Here is a 13,899-nt window from a genome sequence, read left to right as displayed (position 1 = left end):
GGTTTGTGAACCAATTCCTTTGTCCAGGTAAAAGTTTTGTGATCGTGCACAGCACAGGAACAAGGAAACTGCTCAGAAGAGGGCTTTATTTAGGATACTTCTGCAATCCTATCTTCAAGTGTGAGAAGGCTGCTGCAGAAGAGGGCTTCAAATTCATCTCCTAATTACAGTTCAGTGCCTTAACTTTATCTTTCTTCTAGTCATCTCTTCTTGTATCTTCCCAAAGATACCACTTTATCTTTCTTCCTGAGAGTTTCTACTGTGGCATGAGAAGATATTTTTCCGCCTTGCACTTCATTTCCTCTTACTTGGTAAACAAAGGGAAGGTGATCACATTTCACTTTATTAGGGAGAAGCGCAAGAGAAAGTCTTATTAGCAGTAGTGAATGCTCCTTTATAGTAAAGGTCATGTAGGTTACAACTGGGATGGGAGTGCTGTATATTTTATAACCTTGCGGTGATGCAGCCTTAGTCCTGATGACGTTTGCTCAGTGTGCCGGGTCCTTTGTTGCTACCAAACCGCATTTGTGGCATTCACCACAAACCAAAGGGTGTTCAGTGAACGTGAATAGCGAAGCACGTACATATATTGTGCTGTCCTGGAGGAGCCCTCCCAAAGGACTGTGAAAATAACTGGGAAAACACACCCTTTTGGCCCCCGGGTTCACAATTAGCTGTTTGACGATGTTCTGTGCTTCCTTCTTAGGTTACAAACTTCTTGATTAAATGACCTACATTTTGTCAAGGGGGAACAGCTGGTGAGCATGGTTTTAAGGCGTGGAGCGATTGCTGTCACGTCTCAAGATTATTCAGTGTCATGTCCAAAGGTTTTCATGGTTTTGAGATTCAAATACACTAAAGACAAATGTTGTGAATACACCTAAAATGATGGCTCACATTTCAACGGTTGCTGTTGGTGACTTAAGGGGTACAAAAGATATGGATCAGCAGTGCCAAGTATTCTGTTAAGTTCTGCTCAGCTAAACCCCATCACCTTGCTTTTCAGATGGTTGACACAGCTGTTCCTTGTTAAGCATGTTTGGGACTCACAAGTCCCTTTCCCCCCCAGTCCCTGCACAGAGCACTTCTCTGCGCTCCAGCTTCCCCCAAAGGCTGGGTGTTGCATGTTGCTGGAAGCTGCTCACAGCTCTGTTGTTGGCCTAATGCAGGGAGGGCTGTGTTTTGGGTACTGGAATCTGGGGTGAAATTCAGCATTTCAGCTGTCTTCTTACAAAAGCAGAGGTTTCTGTATTCCTTAGAAGTCTTGGGCTATTAGTGATTTGGAAAGATCTTGGTTATTGATATTTTTTTATTTGTGTAAAATGGCAACAGGCACATAATCCATAATAAACCATTTCTTCTTTATAGAGTAGCGTTTGCATTAATTTGGCTTCCGATCTGTATAAAAATTGGAGGAGTCAGTGTGAACAGAGTATCTGCCAGTACGTTTATAAAATCCGGTGGAGTGCTTGAAAAAGAGTTTGCGACAGTTATCCCAAAAGTTCCCTGTTCCTGCGTTCTCACTATTAGGACTTTTTCAGTCCTTTCCTTCAGAAAAGCAGAAAAACGTCTTCCATTTGGGCTGAAAATCTTTTTCCTCAAAACAGAAGGTCAAATGAGCCGCAGCCACCCTCAGAATCCTTGGAGATGCTTCCACTGCAAACCTTACCGTTGCTTCAAACATTTATTCTGAGAGTTAAAGGGTGAAGCTGTGTAATTCTAATACATCTTTAAATAGAAGAACTGATAACGCTTCGTGAGAGCAGAGGGGTGCATGAGACTCGTGTACTGATATCACCTGTCAGACTCATCTCACCAATCTGCAATACCTGTCTTATGATACAGGACATGAGCTGGAAATGCTGGTTCTGAGCAGCAAACCCAGACTGTTTTGTCTGCAAGTCTGTTGCTGAGTACTTCCACGTGTAGCTGTCATTTTGTCTTGCTGGGCTTTGTCGCAGTTAGATCTCTCTCTATTGCATTTTCAAATGCAAAATATTTTTTTGTTGTTGTTGTTTTTTCTTTCTTTCTTTTTTTTTCCCTACTAATTCCCAAAATAATTTCTGGAATGAAAACAGAGTTTCAGTCCAGCTGGTTTTTGGAAACGCCGATAAGTCTCACACCAGATGAGTCACGTCCTTTACTCTAACACCTGATGGGCATGTAACCCATAGCAGCTTGCAACGCACTGGTTGTTCTTTCTTTAGCTGCTGCAGTTCTTTGGCAAAAGTGTTTTTTCTCCAAGTACCCCAGGAAGGCAAGAAACTATTCCTCTGCTGTTCCTTATTTTGTGGATGGCTGTGTTGCAATGCTCTTGCTTTCTCCATGGAAATACCATTCTCTTAAAAATCCCTGTAAGTGAAAGCACAGCACTGTGCAGGAAAATCTGGGATTGCTTCTGTGTGCTAACGGACTTTGCAGGTCCAGTTTTGTCTGGAAGGAGTGGCCATCCAGAACAGAGGGCAAATAGGGATTTGGGGAAGTGTTACTGAGATGGTTGTGTTTGTTTTTAGCAGAAATCAGATAAAGTTGTATTACTCGGGCACGCCCGCAGTGAAGCAGAACCGAAGGAAAGGCTTCGTTATTCTTTGAAGGCAGGGAGAGAGGGGGGAGAAGACTGCATGTGAAGCTGTAAGCAGTCCAGAGAAAAGAAAAATGCTTATCTTCATGTCTTGAGACAAGCTGTAGGTAAAGGGGGAAATGCTTGTGAACTACTGCATTTCGCTCATGACCAGAAAACTCAGTTCAGACTTTGTTCTGTTTCATTGTCAGTAGGTAAATGCTGTGCCTGTGTTCCTACAGGCTTTCAAGAAATCATGACTATTTAGAAGGTTGCTGGTGTTGTTGTTTCTTTTAATGAATTGCATCCACTTTCATGTGCCTAATTTGTACAGCACCGTCTCTTGTGTCTTTGCTATAGTCATCTACTTTTGCCGTTTTCCTTTTCGCTTAATTGCTGGAGGTCACACTGTAAGTGCATCAGTGCTGTCTGCTGGGAACCTGTGGAGTATTTAGCAGCTTCCACAGAGGTACAGTGCTGCATAGTCCTAAGCCTTAACCAGAGAAGATACTCATACGTTTGAGCATTGGCAGCCTAACCATACAGTCTCTCTGCTGCTGTTCTATAAGCATTAAGAGAGAGCTCTAAGAATGTTAAAAAATTCCTATCTGTAAGCAGCTAACAGGGCCATAAAGTATTGCTTCAGGAGTTGTTTTGTTTTGAATTGCTTCCATGTGAAATGTGTACAGGAGAATAACTTAGCTTTCCGTTGCCGAGTTCATAATAACTTTTTCCTGTTGTTCACAGTCAAACTCCAGCTTCAAGCAGAAGAAAGAGGAGTGGTATCAATCAAAGGTGTAAGTGCAAACCGGTTTCTGGCTATGAAGGAGGATGGCAGATTGCTGGCACTGGTAAGCAGTATTTCTTAATGTATCTCTGTATCTTATTGCTAGGTCCTCTTTTCAGTCTGTGCGATGTATTGGGGAGAAATCAGCTCAGAAAAACTTGTGTCAATTAAGAGAGAGGTTTCTGCCCTCACTCACCAACAGCAGTGCATGCTAAAGAATTAAAGTGGAGTGGCACTGTCTGTGAGAGAGAAGTGAGAATGAATGTGTGGGGTAGGAAACGATGCGAACAAAGAAAGAATAAATGTTCTCCCTTTTTTTCCTCCATAGTAATTTTTTCCTCTTAAATTTCCTTTCACATAAGTGATGGTAAAGACCCTTTTAAAGTAGAAGGTAAAGCCAACTCGTACAAAACTTTGATGTTTTTGGCAGTAGCTTGTGTATATTACTTTCTCATTCTCCTTTTTGTAGGGAATCAAGTTGTTTTTTTTTTTTTTTTTTTTTTTTTTTTGAGTACATACACTTCCAAGCTAGTGAGAATTAAAAATAAATAAATAAGTAAAACTAGTTTGTTAGCACTAATTTTAATTTAAACTCTGTTCTTTTTTATTGCCATCGCATTAATTTTTAACTGTGTTTTGAAGCCAATCTGCTTAGCAGAATCTGAAAGGTAATAAGATCTCCAAGGCCTAAATCTTAAATAGAGGCTGTAAATTGTAGAACCACAGAATGGCTTGGGTTGCACAGGACCTCAAAGTCCATCTAGTCCCAACCCCCTGCTGCGGGCTGGTTGCCTCCCACCAGCTCAGGCTGCCCAGGGCCCCATCCAGCCTGGCCTTGAGCACCTCCAGGGGTGGAGCTTTCATAGATCTCTGGGTAGCCTGTGCAAGAAAAAAAATCTTTTGTCCATGTTCATAACTTTGAATTCGAACAATCTTTAAATGTAATGTCCAATGAAATACCGTTGTGGAGCACCCCACTGGAATTTTAGTTTTAAACTAGCTGTGATGCTTTTGGTATCCTGAAAATAGTCACATTTGGATTCTGTGTCCCAGCTAACAGCACTGGGAACAGGCGTTAATAACAAAGTGAATTCCTAACCCCAGCTGAACTGCAGCTAGTGAAAGGCCCATGCGAAGGGCTGCAGAAGTCACTAAGCGAAAGTGAAATTAGTCCAGAGGCAAACAGAATATTTCAGCAGCTTTGTGTGTGCAGGGAGCCCTGGTGTGCTTCTTAACCATGTAGCGCACCATCTCTTGCTTCTCCAAACAGGTTCTGTTTATGCCTGGGAATATAATTAAATAACCCATTTCAAGTTACAGTGTTATTTACTTGGATGTTTTGACAGATCAGTTGAAGAAAATGTGAATAGTAGTCTACTGTGCTATTCTTGTATTAAGGATAATTGGGAATTTCCTGTGGTACTGGTGTGCTGGCATTCTGCTTCCTGTTCAAATTACCCTCCTTAGCCTAAGCAGCAGTGAATGGTCAAAGTAAACGTTTGGCATCAGTTGTAAAATTACAAACAGTTGGCTGTGTTTGTATTTGGGATTTCCAGCCTCCTGTTGCACAGTGGATCTTGACTGTGTCCTTTGTAGGATGTGCCTCTGTTGCAGCTATGCACAGCGGTTTTGGAAATGGCTTTTACTTGAATCATGTTTGCTGCAAACACTGCTTCCTGCAACCCTTCAGATTTGCTATTCATAGGAGAAAACTCCTTGCTCTAAGAAGGTTTTGTTCTTCATCCAGCCCGTGTTTCACATCTAATGACTATTTCTGCAGTTCTGCAATTGTTCTCTGAGGCACAAGCTGTGTTTTCCAGGAGGATTTCTGTGAGTTAGTTTTCAGTTGTGCCTCTGCTCTTTTCTGCCTATAAACACGTCCGTGGAATTGTGCATAATTGCCAGCGTTTCTTCTTCAGTTTGAGGAGGGTTGTTTCAGCAGGAGCATTGTAGGAGCGCGTTCTGGAAATTTTTGTGCTGAAGTGATCTCATCAGTGCATGTGAATTTGTATCTGCTGAGGTCTTTGGGTATTCCTTTAAAAATACTGCTGAGCTTTAATTTCTAAGCAGCTGTTTAATTCTTTATTCCAGTATTCTGTGTTTTTCCATCACTAGTTTTGAACAGCATACTTTCCAATTATGACAGAATTTGAAAGATAGATTTGTTCCCAGGAAGAACATTAAACCTCTAAACATTATGAGGCCTTCACAGATTTCTGTGGTGAAACTGCTGGTTATTTTCTCAATTTTTCTTTTATTTATTTATTTATTTTATTTTACTTTTTCCTTGTCTGATCACCTTCTTAGTCATCAGTAAACCAGCCTAGGCCCATGTTCCTTCCCTGTTCAGTTTTGTTCATAGGCACGTATGGTACGTTGCCAAGTGATTCAACAGCTAAGAGCATGCCCGTCTTTCCGGACCTGTTTTTTTTGAGATACCACAATTAAGAATCTCTTCAGTATTGCACAGATGCACGCTAAGTTGAACATCACTTTACATAGTTTATTCTTTGTCCTGGGTGTGTTTGGCTCTTCTGTAATTGCAGGCTCTCCTATCTGTGCTTGCGTCTTGCTTTGTTGTGTGAGCCAGGTTTCTGCTATGTGAAACAAACATTTTAAGACTTACAGCCCCTTATGACATTGGGTAGGCGTACTAGTCTTATGTAAACACTTCTTAATGTCTGTCTTCTTTCTTTTTTCTCATTACTATCAAGCATCAATTTCTAATATTTAATAAACATACTATCAGCTTCATAAATCCATTTGAAAATCATCATTCAGCCTCGCTTTTCTTCCAGTTGGGTTCTTTTGTGTCTTTGTGGTTTGTGCCTAGTTTGATTTTTGCAAAATGGCTTTTTGCTTAGCCAGTATCTTACTACTTACAGTGATGCTTTGCGTGGTGGGCTGCATTCCTGTCTTGAAATCTAGATGTGGCTTTACATTAAGCTCTGTGTGCCCTCTGCCAACAGATTTCTGTTGTTGTGGGAGAGTGGTGGTGCTTACTGGTCTGGTCGGTGGAAGAGATGGCTGGTGATTGATACAGCTAATCAAAAGCCTTCCTTGGAAAATGCTTTTTTAACCAAGAATATTTTCTCAGAAATATTTTTTCAGAACTCCATCAGATTTTGAATGGCAGAATCAAAACATTTCACTTATAATATGGCTACTGTGTTTTATTTTGACTTTTTAGTTTCATTTAATTACGCTGATTAAGTATTTTCACTTTATGAAATCAAATGTTTCTGATTATTTCATTTTATGAAGAAACGTCTCAATATTTCTTGTGAAAGGAACGACTGTTTTTGACTGCCTTTCCTATTTCACAACAAATAAATTGCCAGTAGTGTACAGCCCATCACGTTGATGTGGTTTAGCTGTGATCAGGCTGGCTCTGCTAGACTGAAGGGACATTTTTTCCCTTCGGTCTCAGGGATTAGAATTGTGGCACAAGAATATTTATCAGTTAAGCTTTGTGCAAAAATGAGGACTTTGGTGTTCAGAGCAAACTATGTGGCACCTTTCTAAGTAATCTTTATCAACTTAAAGAGTAGGTTTTCTTTTTTTTTTTTTTATGTTCTACTGCCAACTTTTGGTTATTTTTGGTTATTTTTATCACACCCACAAGTTGCATGAATGTGTTTGGGGAGTTTAATCTATTTTTCTTCATAAACCTGAAAAATTTGAGGAAGCCCAATAGGAGGAGTGTGTTTCTTTGAACTGTGATTGTGTTGCTTTTGTGCCAAGTTGTCTTTCACTTGTGTCCAGCCTGTTGGTGCCTGCTTTGGTTCACTGTGACGGTTTCCCATGCTGGTGGCAGCTGAGGCTGAGCCCAGCGCAGGGCTTCAGTTTCCACTGCACTAACCTACACTGGGCTCCAAGTTCTGTTCCGTTCCCAAACGCTGTTCTTTCTTATGTTGTTTCTGTGTCCTCTTAAGGCTGCCTGTAATCCATTTCAGACTTGAATCATTGGTTAATGCATCTGTTTTCCCACTGCTACGCTGAAAGGCATTACATTATAATCACTCTTCAGAATGATTATTTAAAATATAAATCATATGAAAATTCATTTGGTCAATGCCATTTCAAATATTAAAGCATTAGTCATTTATGAAAATGATAAATTAATTATGGGTGTTTTTTTTTTCCTAAGTTCTTTTCCTTAGAAACCAAAAGTCTTCTCTGAAAATGGTTGAAGTGGAGGACCTGTATTTTTTCTATTGCCAAGACTTGAAGACATATGTTTGGAGATGGATTACTTTATTATAGACTGCATTTGAATGACTTAATTGCTTGTAGCTGCAGAAACTGGGCATGTGTAAGGAATGAACTCGTGTGTTTCTGTGTGTTCTCTGTGAAGTCTGGTTCTTTCAAGCTCACCTTTTTTTTTTTTTTTAGTCTGAAATAGTTTAGTTTGGCTAGTGTATGGGGCTGCTGAGTCACGGCCTGAACCTCTGATTGATCACTTGCAGAGGCGAGCAATGAGTCAGCCACGGGAGCACAGGTGAAGGCAATTCACCTGTGCTGCAGGAAGAGGTGGAGCCTGGCTCCACCTCTCCTAGACCCATTTAAGAGCTGACTGCCAAGGGGGAAGGATCCCTACTGGAGATCCACTCCACTGGAGTTTACCACGTGAGCCCAGGGTAAGATGAGTGTTCTTCTTTCCTGCTCTAGTATGTTAATTACATCAGCCAAACTCCTGGATATACTGTATCATCTGTATATTCATTGATTGTACAGCTACTTTATCTATTGATGAATATTACCGGAAGACTGTAGCTAAGATTTGCTTGCTTGTATAGGAAATTTCCTTACATCTCCTGTTTTCTCTCCGAGTTTTTGCATGTTTCCTTCTTCCTCCAGGCATCCCAAACTCTTTTTCAGGGTAAACGTGTATAACCGTGCTCTCCCTCCCCCAGTAAGTTAATTGCAGTGTTGAACTTCATCCGTCTTTTTATTTGAGTGTATTTTTCTTGTTTAAAGTATAGGTTCTGCAGGCAAATTTGGCGCTATTTATGCTACTGGAACAAGATTGATTGACAGGGATAATCTTTTTTTTTTTTTTCTTGTTGTGAATATGCTATGGGATAACTGCAGTTAAACTTTCCTGCTTTCTCTTGACTGTCAATAGCTCTAAGTACCAGACACAATTCCATTAGCCAGGTTTTATCTCCACTGGGACATAATAGGCATCCAAGGAAACTTGTGAATTGAACATCATCTATTGCAAGAATTTTCTTAAATGATCTCACTGATCTGAATGGAATCATCAGAAAATTAAGATACTTTCTCTTCAGCATGGTCACTCTTGGGGAGCATTGGTTTCCACTGAGTGCAGAGATGTGCGGATTGAACTACATTGCATTGTTGGTTAAAGCAGGCTCAACTTTCTGAGCAGCTTAGTGCAGCTGAGCATCTTCTCTCTGGTGACTGTAGGAAAATACTGTGAATATGAATGTGCACAACCTGGGAGTTGGGATCTGTCAATCAGTGCTGATAGACATGGCTCTCCTTACACCTGACTATATTTCAGACAGAAAGAAGCAAAACCAGGATAGAATCTGCTTTGTCTTTATTAGAGACAATTAATGAGTCATAGTTAAAAATAATTTTTGTAGGTGTTTTAAACACTACATTAACAGTAATTGTATTTTTCTTTAAGCATGAAACATTTCATACAAATTTCTTAAATCTGAATGTACTGCTAAGTTAATATCATAAGTTAGTCCTGTAAATCAGACCAAGTGCTGGGTTGTGATGAAGTATCAAATAATCCCTTTCTTTTTCTCTTTCAGAAATGTGCAACAGAAGAATGTTTCTTTTTTGAGCGTTTGGAATCTAATAACTATAACACTTACCGGTCACGGAAGTACTCTGATTGGTATGTGGCACTGAAAAGAACTGGACAGTACAAACCCGGACCAAAAACTGGACCTGGACAGAAAGCTATCCTTTTTCTTCCAATGTCTGCTAAAAGCTGATTTGCAGGGTGGGTTCTGAACGTATGCCACACTACACTTTAAGAGGCAGAGTTTCTTGCTCCTCACCAAACTAGTAAAAATAGAAGCTGTTGTTTGCTGATATCAGCTACTTTTGCAGAAAGGTTAAAACATGAATGTTTCTTCCTGTCTTCATACTGCTCTGTAAACCTATTGTGCCAGTGTGTGTGGAGGTAAAATTATGTAGAGAATCTATTTTCAGGATCAGTAACACCTCTATTTTTTGCTAGAGATTTCTATAGAGCTATTTTATTTACTTTATATTCACTTTACAGAGTAAAGGGAAACTAACTGATGCACGCTAACAGGAAAACTTGCCATTTAAAATAATTTATATATCTGTAGCTTATTAGAGAATAAATACTGATTTTTTTTCTTCTCAAAAATAAGTCCACAAATAATTTCAATATGGTCTAAGTAACTATGAATAAAAATTTTAAATTATTAATATAATTATGTGAAATTTGTTGCTATCATGTAATGTTTCTGTAGGATTCAGGCAGCTCCCTGTGGTATAGTTTGTAGAAGCGGCCTGTGTAAACAGCTGGAAACTCTCTCATGGTTATATCAATTTTATCAAAGCCTTCCCGGTATCCATAAAGTAACAGCTTAGCTACGTTGCTCGTGATGGGAGTAGCATGTTTTGTCCTGGCAAGCTCGTCCAGGTCCATCCACTCACACCGCAAGCATTCCTGCTGGCAGAAGTTGATGGTGAAGGAGGAGGGCTGCAGGCGACAGATGATGTACATGTCTGACTTCCCAAAGGCTCCAGGGTGTTTGTGTTGCTGTCTTATGCTTAGGATGGACTTGAACTCTGACTTGATGCCAGTCTCTTCAAAAACCTCTCGAACTGCTGTGTCTCCTAGGCAAAGAGAGCAATTCTTTCAATATATACAAGAACATACACTCTTTAAACCTTTTGATCCCAGAATAAACATCTTCTCTTCTGCTTAGCAAGCTTTTCAAAATGCACAGCTTGTTTGCCTTTCTACACAAGGACAAGCTAACTTTTTGGTCCCTGAACAAAACTAATTGCAAACTACCTTTCTTTTGCATATGCTACAAAAAGATGAAAGAAACTTTCCATAATACTGTCTCCAGGGTGTAGTTTTGAAATTTGTCTTCTATCTTGCAGTAGAATGTTCTGCATAAGTTTAACATCAAATATATAGAGGCCTTTAGTACCCAGTGCCTACAGAACATTTGTGTTTGTAACTTTCACTGCAGTTTTGATTACAAGGCAACTGGCTATAGGGAAAGATACTCATGTGCCATTACTAATGCCTAGGGAGACTGCACTGTACACAGCCCAGGGTGGCGCTTGCAGTCCTCTGGTTTAAAAGTGTTGCAAAGCAAACTCCCTAGGGCAAGTGATTTTTATTATAAGGATGCATTGCATAGAAATGGTCAAAGAAGGTAAACAACTGAGATTGGGCAGAATGCCAAGGCAGGCTATGGTAAGAAAAACTGAACAGAGATTTCATTTTAGCTTTGAGCTTTTCTTTTAGATCAAGTGCCATTTTCTTTTTCTGTTTTAATGTATGTATTTTAAATATGACACTTAAGCTAGAAGAAACAGTAGGGCTTGAATCTCAGAAATAAGCAAAGCGCACAGATTATTCTATTTGCATAATCTCCATTATGAAGCTATTCAGATTACTTGTGCAAATCAATTTGTTCTCATTAAAGTTAGCAGTCATGTATTTTGTTGCTTCAATAATCACAGGATTTTCAAGTGTTGTAACACTGCTTAAAATTTGGACTCTTGGGTGAGTTTATAAGATTTCATGTAAGTGATGGAAAAAGTAAAAATTTTTTTTTTTATTTTATTCATTACTAATTTAATATTGAAATGTGATGCACAGAACCATAGCATTTATTGTGATATTGTTAAGCAGAGGTAGGAGGGGAGCTCTGAGTGATTTGTTTCTTCCTGGTCCTTCTTAATATTTACATCCAGGCTCCATCCATAATCTCACCTGTTACTTGAGGAATGGCTGCTGGTACTCAGAATTGCCCTAGTGAAGCAGTCTCTCATTCTAGTTATTCTTTTCCCTCACTGCAAAAGCTCCTCTGGTATCTCTTGCCTCAGATCATCTTACTATAAGGGCAAGAGTGTCTGGCTAGGCAACAAACAGTGTTGGGGGTTCTTTAAAAAGCATGAAGCCATTCCACTGTGCTGAACGTAACTGCAGTGTTGAACAAAGAATTTTGATTTCTATCACTGTTTGACAATGCAGTTGAAATGTGATTCCAGAGTTACAAAAACAAGTCAACTTTCTCCGTGTGTTGAAATAATGAATTGGAATACAAGCTTTCCACACATTGCTATAGGATCACTGCTAAGATAAGGTATGAAACAGGTTTTAAGGTATCAGTACTGTTTGTAGAGCTTCTGCGTTGGTCTGGGCAGCGTTTTTGTCAAACTTCACTTATTAGAAGAATATATTCCTATCTGAAGACAGATGTGGGCTAAATAACTGTGAGTTTACCTTTTGAAACTAAGACCTACCTAATAACTGCAGTATAATTTAAGAATTAACCAGTCTGTGGATTGTAGTTTCAGGAGGTGAAATACAAGGACAAAAGCACAATCTTCTATCTCTTCGTACACATCCTTATTCATTCACCTTTGAACGTAAGTGCAGCAGCTGTGTTGAGCATCACTTGTGCTATACTAGGTAGAAATAGCTGTCCTCAAAACAGCATTGTTTCTTAATGCAGAAGTGCCTTATGTCACCTCAAAGTAGGTGGCCCCAAACATCAGGAACTGCATTGATGCTGGTCCTGTGCCAAGAGCTCTTAGTGTAAGCAAATCAGTGGATGAGGGTGGAAGGAAGCACGTGTATTTATTGCTGTTTTGCACACAAATATTGAAAGCTGGAAATGTTAGATTTTTGCCCAGGACGTCTCTGAGCCCCCTGCCCTGGATTGCAGTGTGAGCTGAGGACTTGCGATTTCAGTTTTACGTTTTGTTATCTGCTGATTATTTAAGTCCTCTGTGCTTCTTACTCTTACTGCAACATACCCAACAAACCTATGAAAGTTGGCTTTAAGTACTTAAGAGAACCTGTGCAAAAATGGAGATGTTATAATGCTTCCCTGACCTCAATATGATCTCACCCTAACCTTCATGTCATAAGATCGTGTCACTTAATCCATTAGCCATTATTTCAAGGCAGTGAGTAGTCACAGGAGTGATGTGGGTCACTATGTATTTCAGTGTTAATGTCTTTGTAGTTCCATTGATGTCTGACCTGTTATTGTTGAACTTACCAATGTCTTCACCAGGATTAGACAGACCTCCTGGGAATTTCCATCCATTTATGGTCTGCATTGGAGAAAAAAATATTAATGAAGTATGCAGCCCATTTTGTACTCTGGAATATGAAGGTGACAGTTAACACATTATGTGAAGTTGAGGTATTGTAATTACTCTTACAAATGTCAGTAAAGATTTAAGTAGAAACTATTTTTTCTTGCTAATGTGATGATCAGAGACATCTACAGTCTGTATGTAATATTGGAACAAAACATCTACTGACTGAAAGAAACTGTCTAACAATCATTAGACAATGTTGCTGCTAGATAACTAGATAGTAGTTGAATATTTTAAAAAGCTGCTATAGACTATATACTCTTATATTTAATCACTAATGTATCCCACTTCCATGTTTCTGGCTTTTAAAAATGTATATATATTTAATCTTACAAACAGGTATGATTTAGTACTGTTCTATACTGCACTGGCTTTAAGATGACTGTGTGTGTCTGTAATAACCATTTTGTGCAACCTGTCACTTGTTTTTATGGAGTTCCAAAACCGAGGCCTTGTGTGTGATTTATGTAAAGAAGCATTTATAGAACTGCAATAAAGTTCAGTACTCAGAACAGAACTGCAGACGTGGTGCTGTAATCGATACTGGTTACGAAGTCCTAGTTCCTACACCTCTGGCAAATGCACAAAGATCTGCAGGATTTTATTTTACATAACACTTTTTATTCCTTTCCTTAATAAATGTGTGTATAAGAAGAAGTTAACTAACCTTCAACTAGAAACTAATGCAGAAAAAAATGTATGCTAGCAAAAAAAAAAAAAAAAAAGTTAGCTTTCCAGGGATTTTAAGCCCCACTGATTACATTGGAAAATGCTTTTTTCTGGGCACTCATAAAGGGCTTGGATAGGAATTGAGAGTAATAGATTAAAAATAGTGCAGATGGAAAGTACATAGATTTGCTGGCTTTAAGATTTGCTTTCAGATCCTGGAAATCTTGCTGTGTGTGCAGTGGAATTGTCCTTTCATGATGAAACACAAACAGCTCTTAAAAATCCACAAGCTTCTATTATAAAGCTGCATATAAACTTAAAATTTCTAAACCTTCCAGACCATAATCTGTAATTATCCATTTCGGGGAAGTGGTTCATTTGGGAGGAAGGAGGAGAGAAGAGTGGTGGGACTGGCATTGGCAAATAACTGTCTGAGCCAATTTGCTTGCACGGAGGTAACTGCTTGCTGCACAAGAACTGTATGGGTATTCACACACCTCAGTTTTTA

General features: G+C 39.3%; 2 protein-coding genes across 2 annotated transcripts in view; one reads left to right on the top strand and one right to left on the bottom strand.

Annotated features, from left to right (window-relative positions):
• The window catches only part of FGF2 (fibroblast growth factor 2), a 28,254-nt gene extending 15,015 nt beyond the window's left edge, over window positions 1-13,239 (top strand). The window contains exons 2-3 of the mRNA XM_042870956.1: window positions 3,308-3,411; window positions 9,140-13,239. Coding sequence (XP_042726890.1) covers window positions 3,308-3,411; window positions 9,140-9,325 — 290 coding nt within the window. The 3' untranslated portion in view covers window positions 9,326-13,239. The remainder of the gene's footprint in view (window positions 1-3,307; window positions 3,412-9,139) is intronic.
• Window positions 8,900-12,723, bottom strand: NUDT6 (nudix hydrolase 6). Its single transcript, XM_042870957.1, has 2 exons — window positions 12,620-12,723; window positions 8,900-10,205 (listed from the first exon to the last, which is right to left on the bottom strand). The coding sequence occupies exons 1-2, from the start codon at window positions 12,678-12,680 to the stop codon at window positions 9,817-9,819; spliced, it is 450 nt and encodes a 149-aa protein (XP_042726891.1). The 5' UTR covers window positions 12,681-12,723; the 3' UTR covers window positions 8,900-9,816.
• Window positions 13,240-13,899: the final 660 nt, after the last annotated feature.

This window comes from Lagopus leucura, unplaced genomic scaffold, assembly GCF_019238085.1.
Source record: "Lagopus leucura isolate 7727_CA_CO unplaced genomic scaffold, USGS_WTPT01 Super-Scaffold_100004, whole genome shotgun sequence".
Classification (NCBI taxonomy): Eukaryota; Metazoa; Chordata; class Aves; order Galliformes; family Phasianidae; genus Lagopus; species Lagopus leucura.
This window is presented reverse-complemented; position numbering and strand designations above follow the sequence as displayed.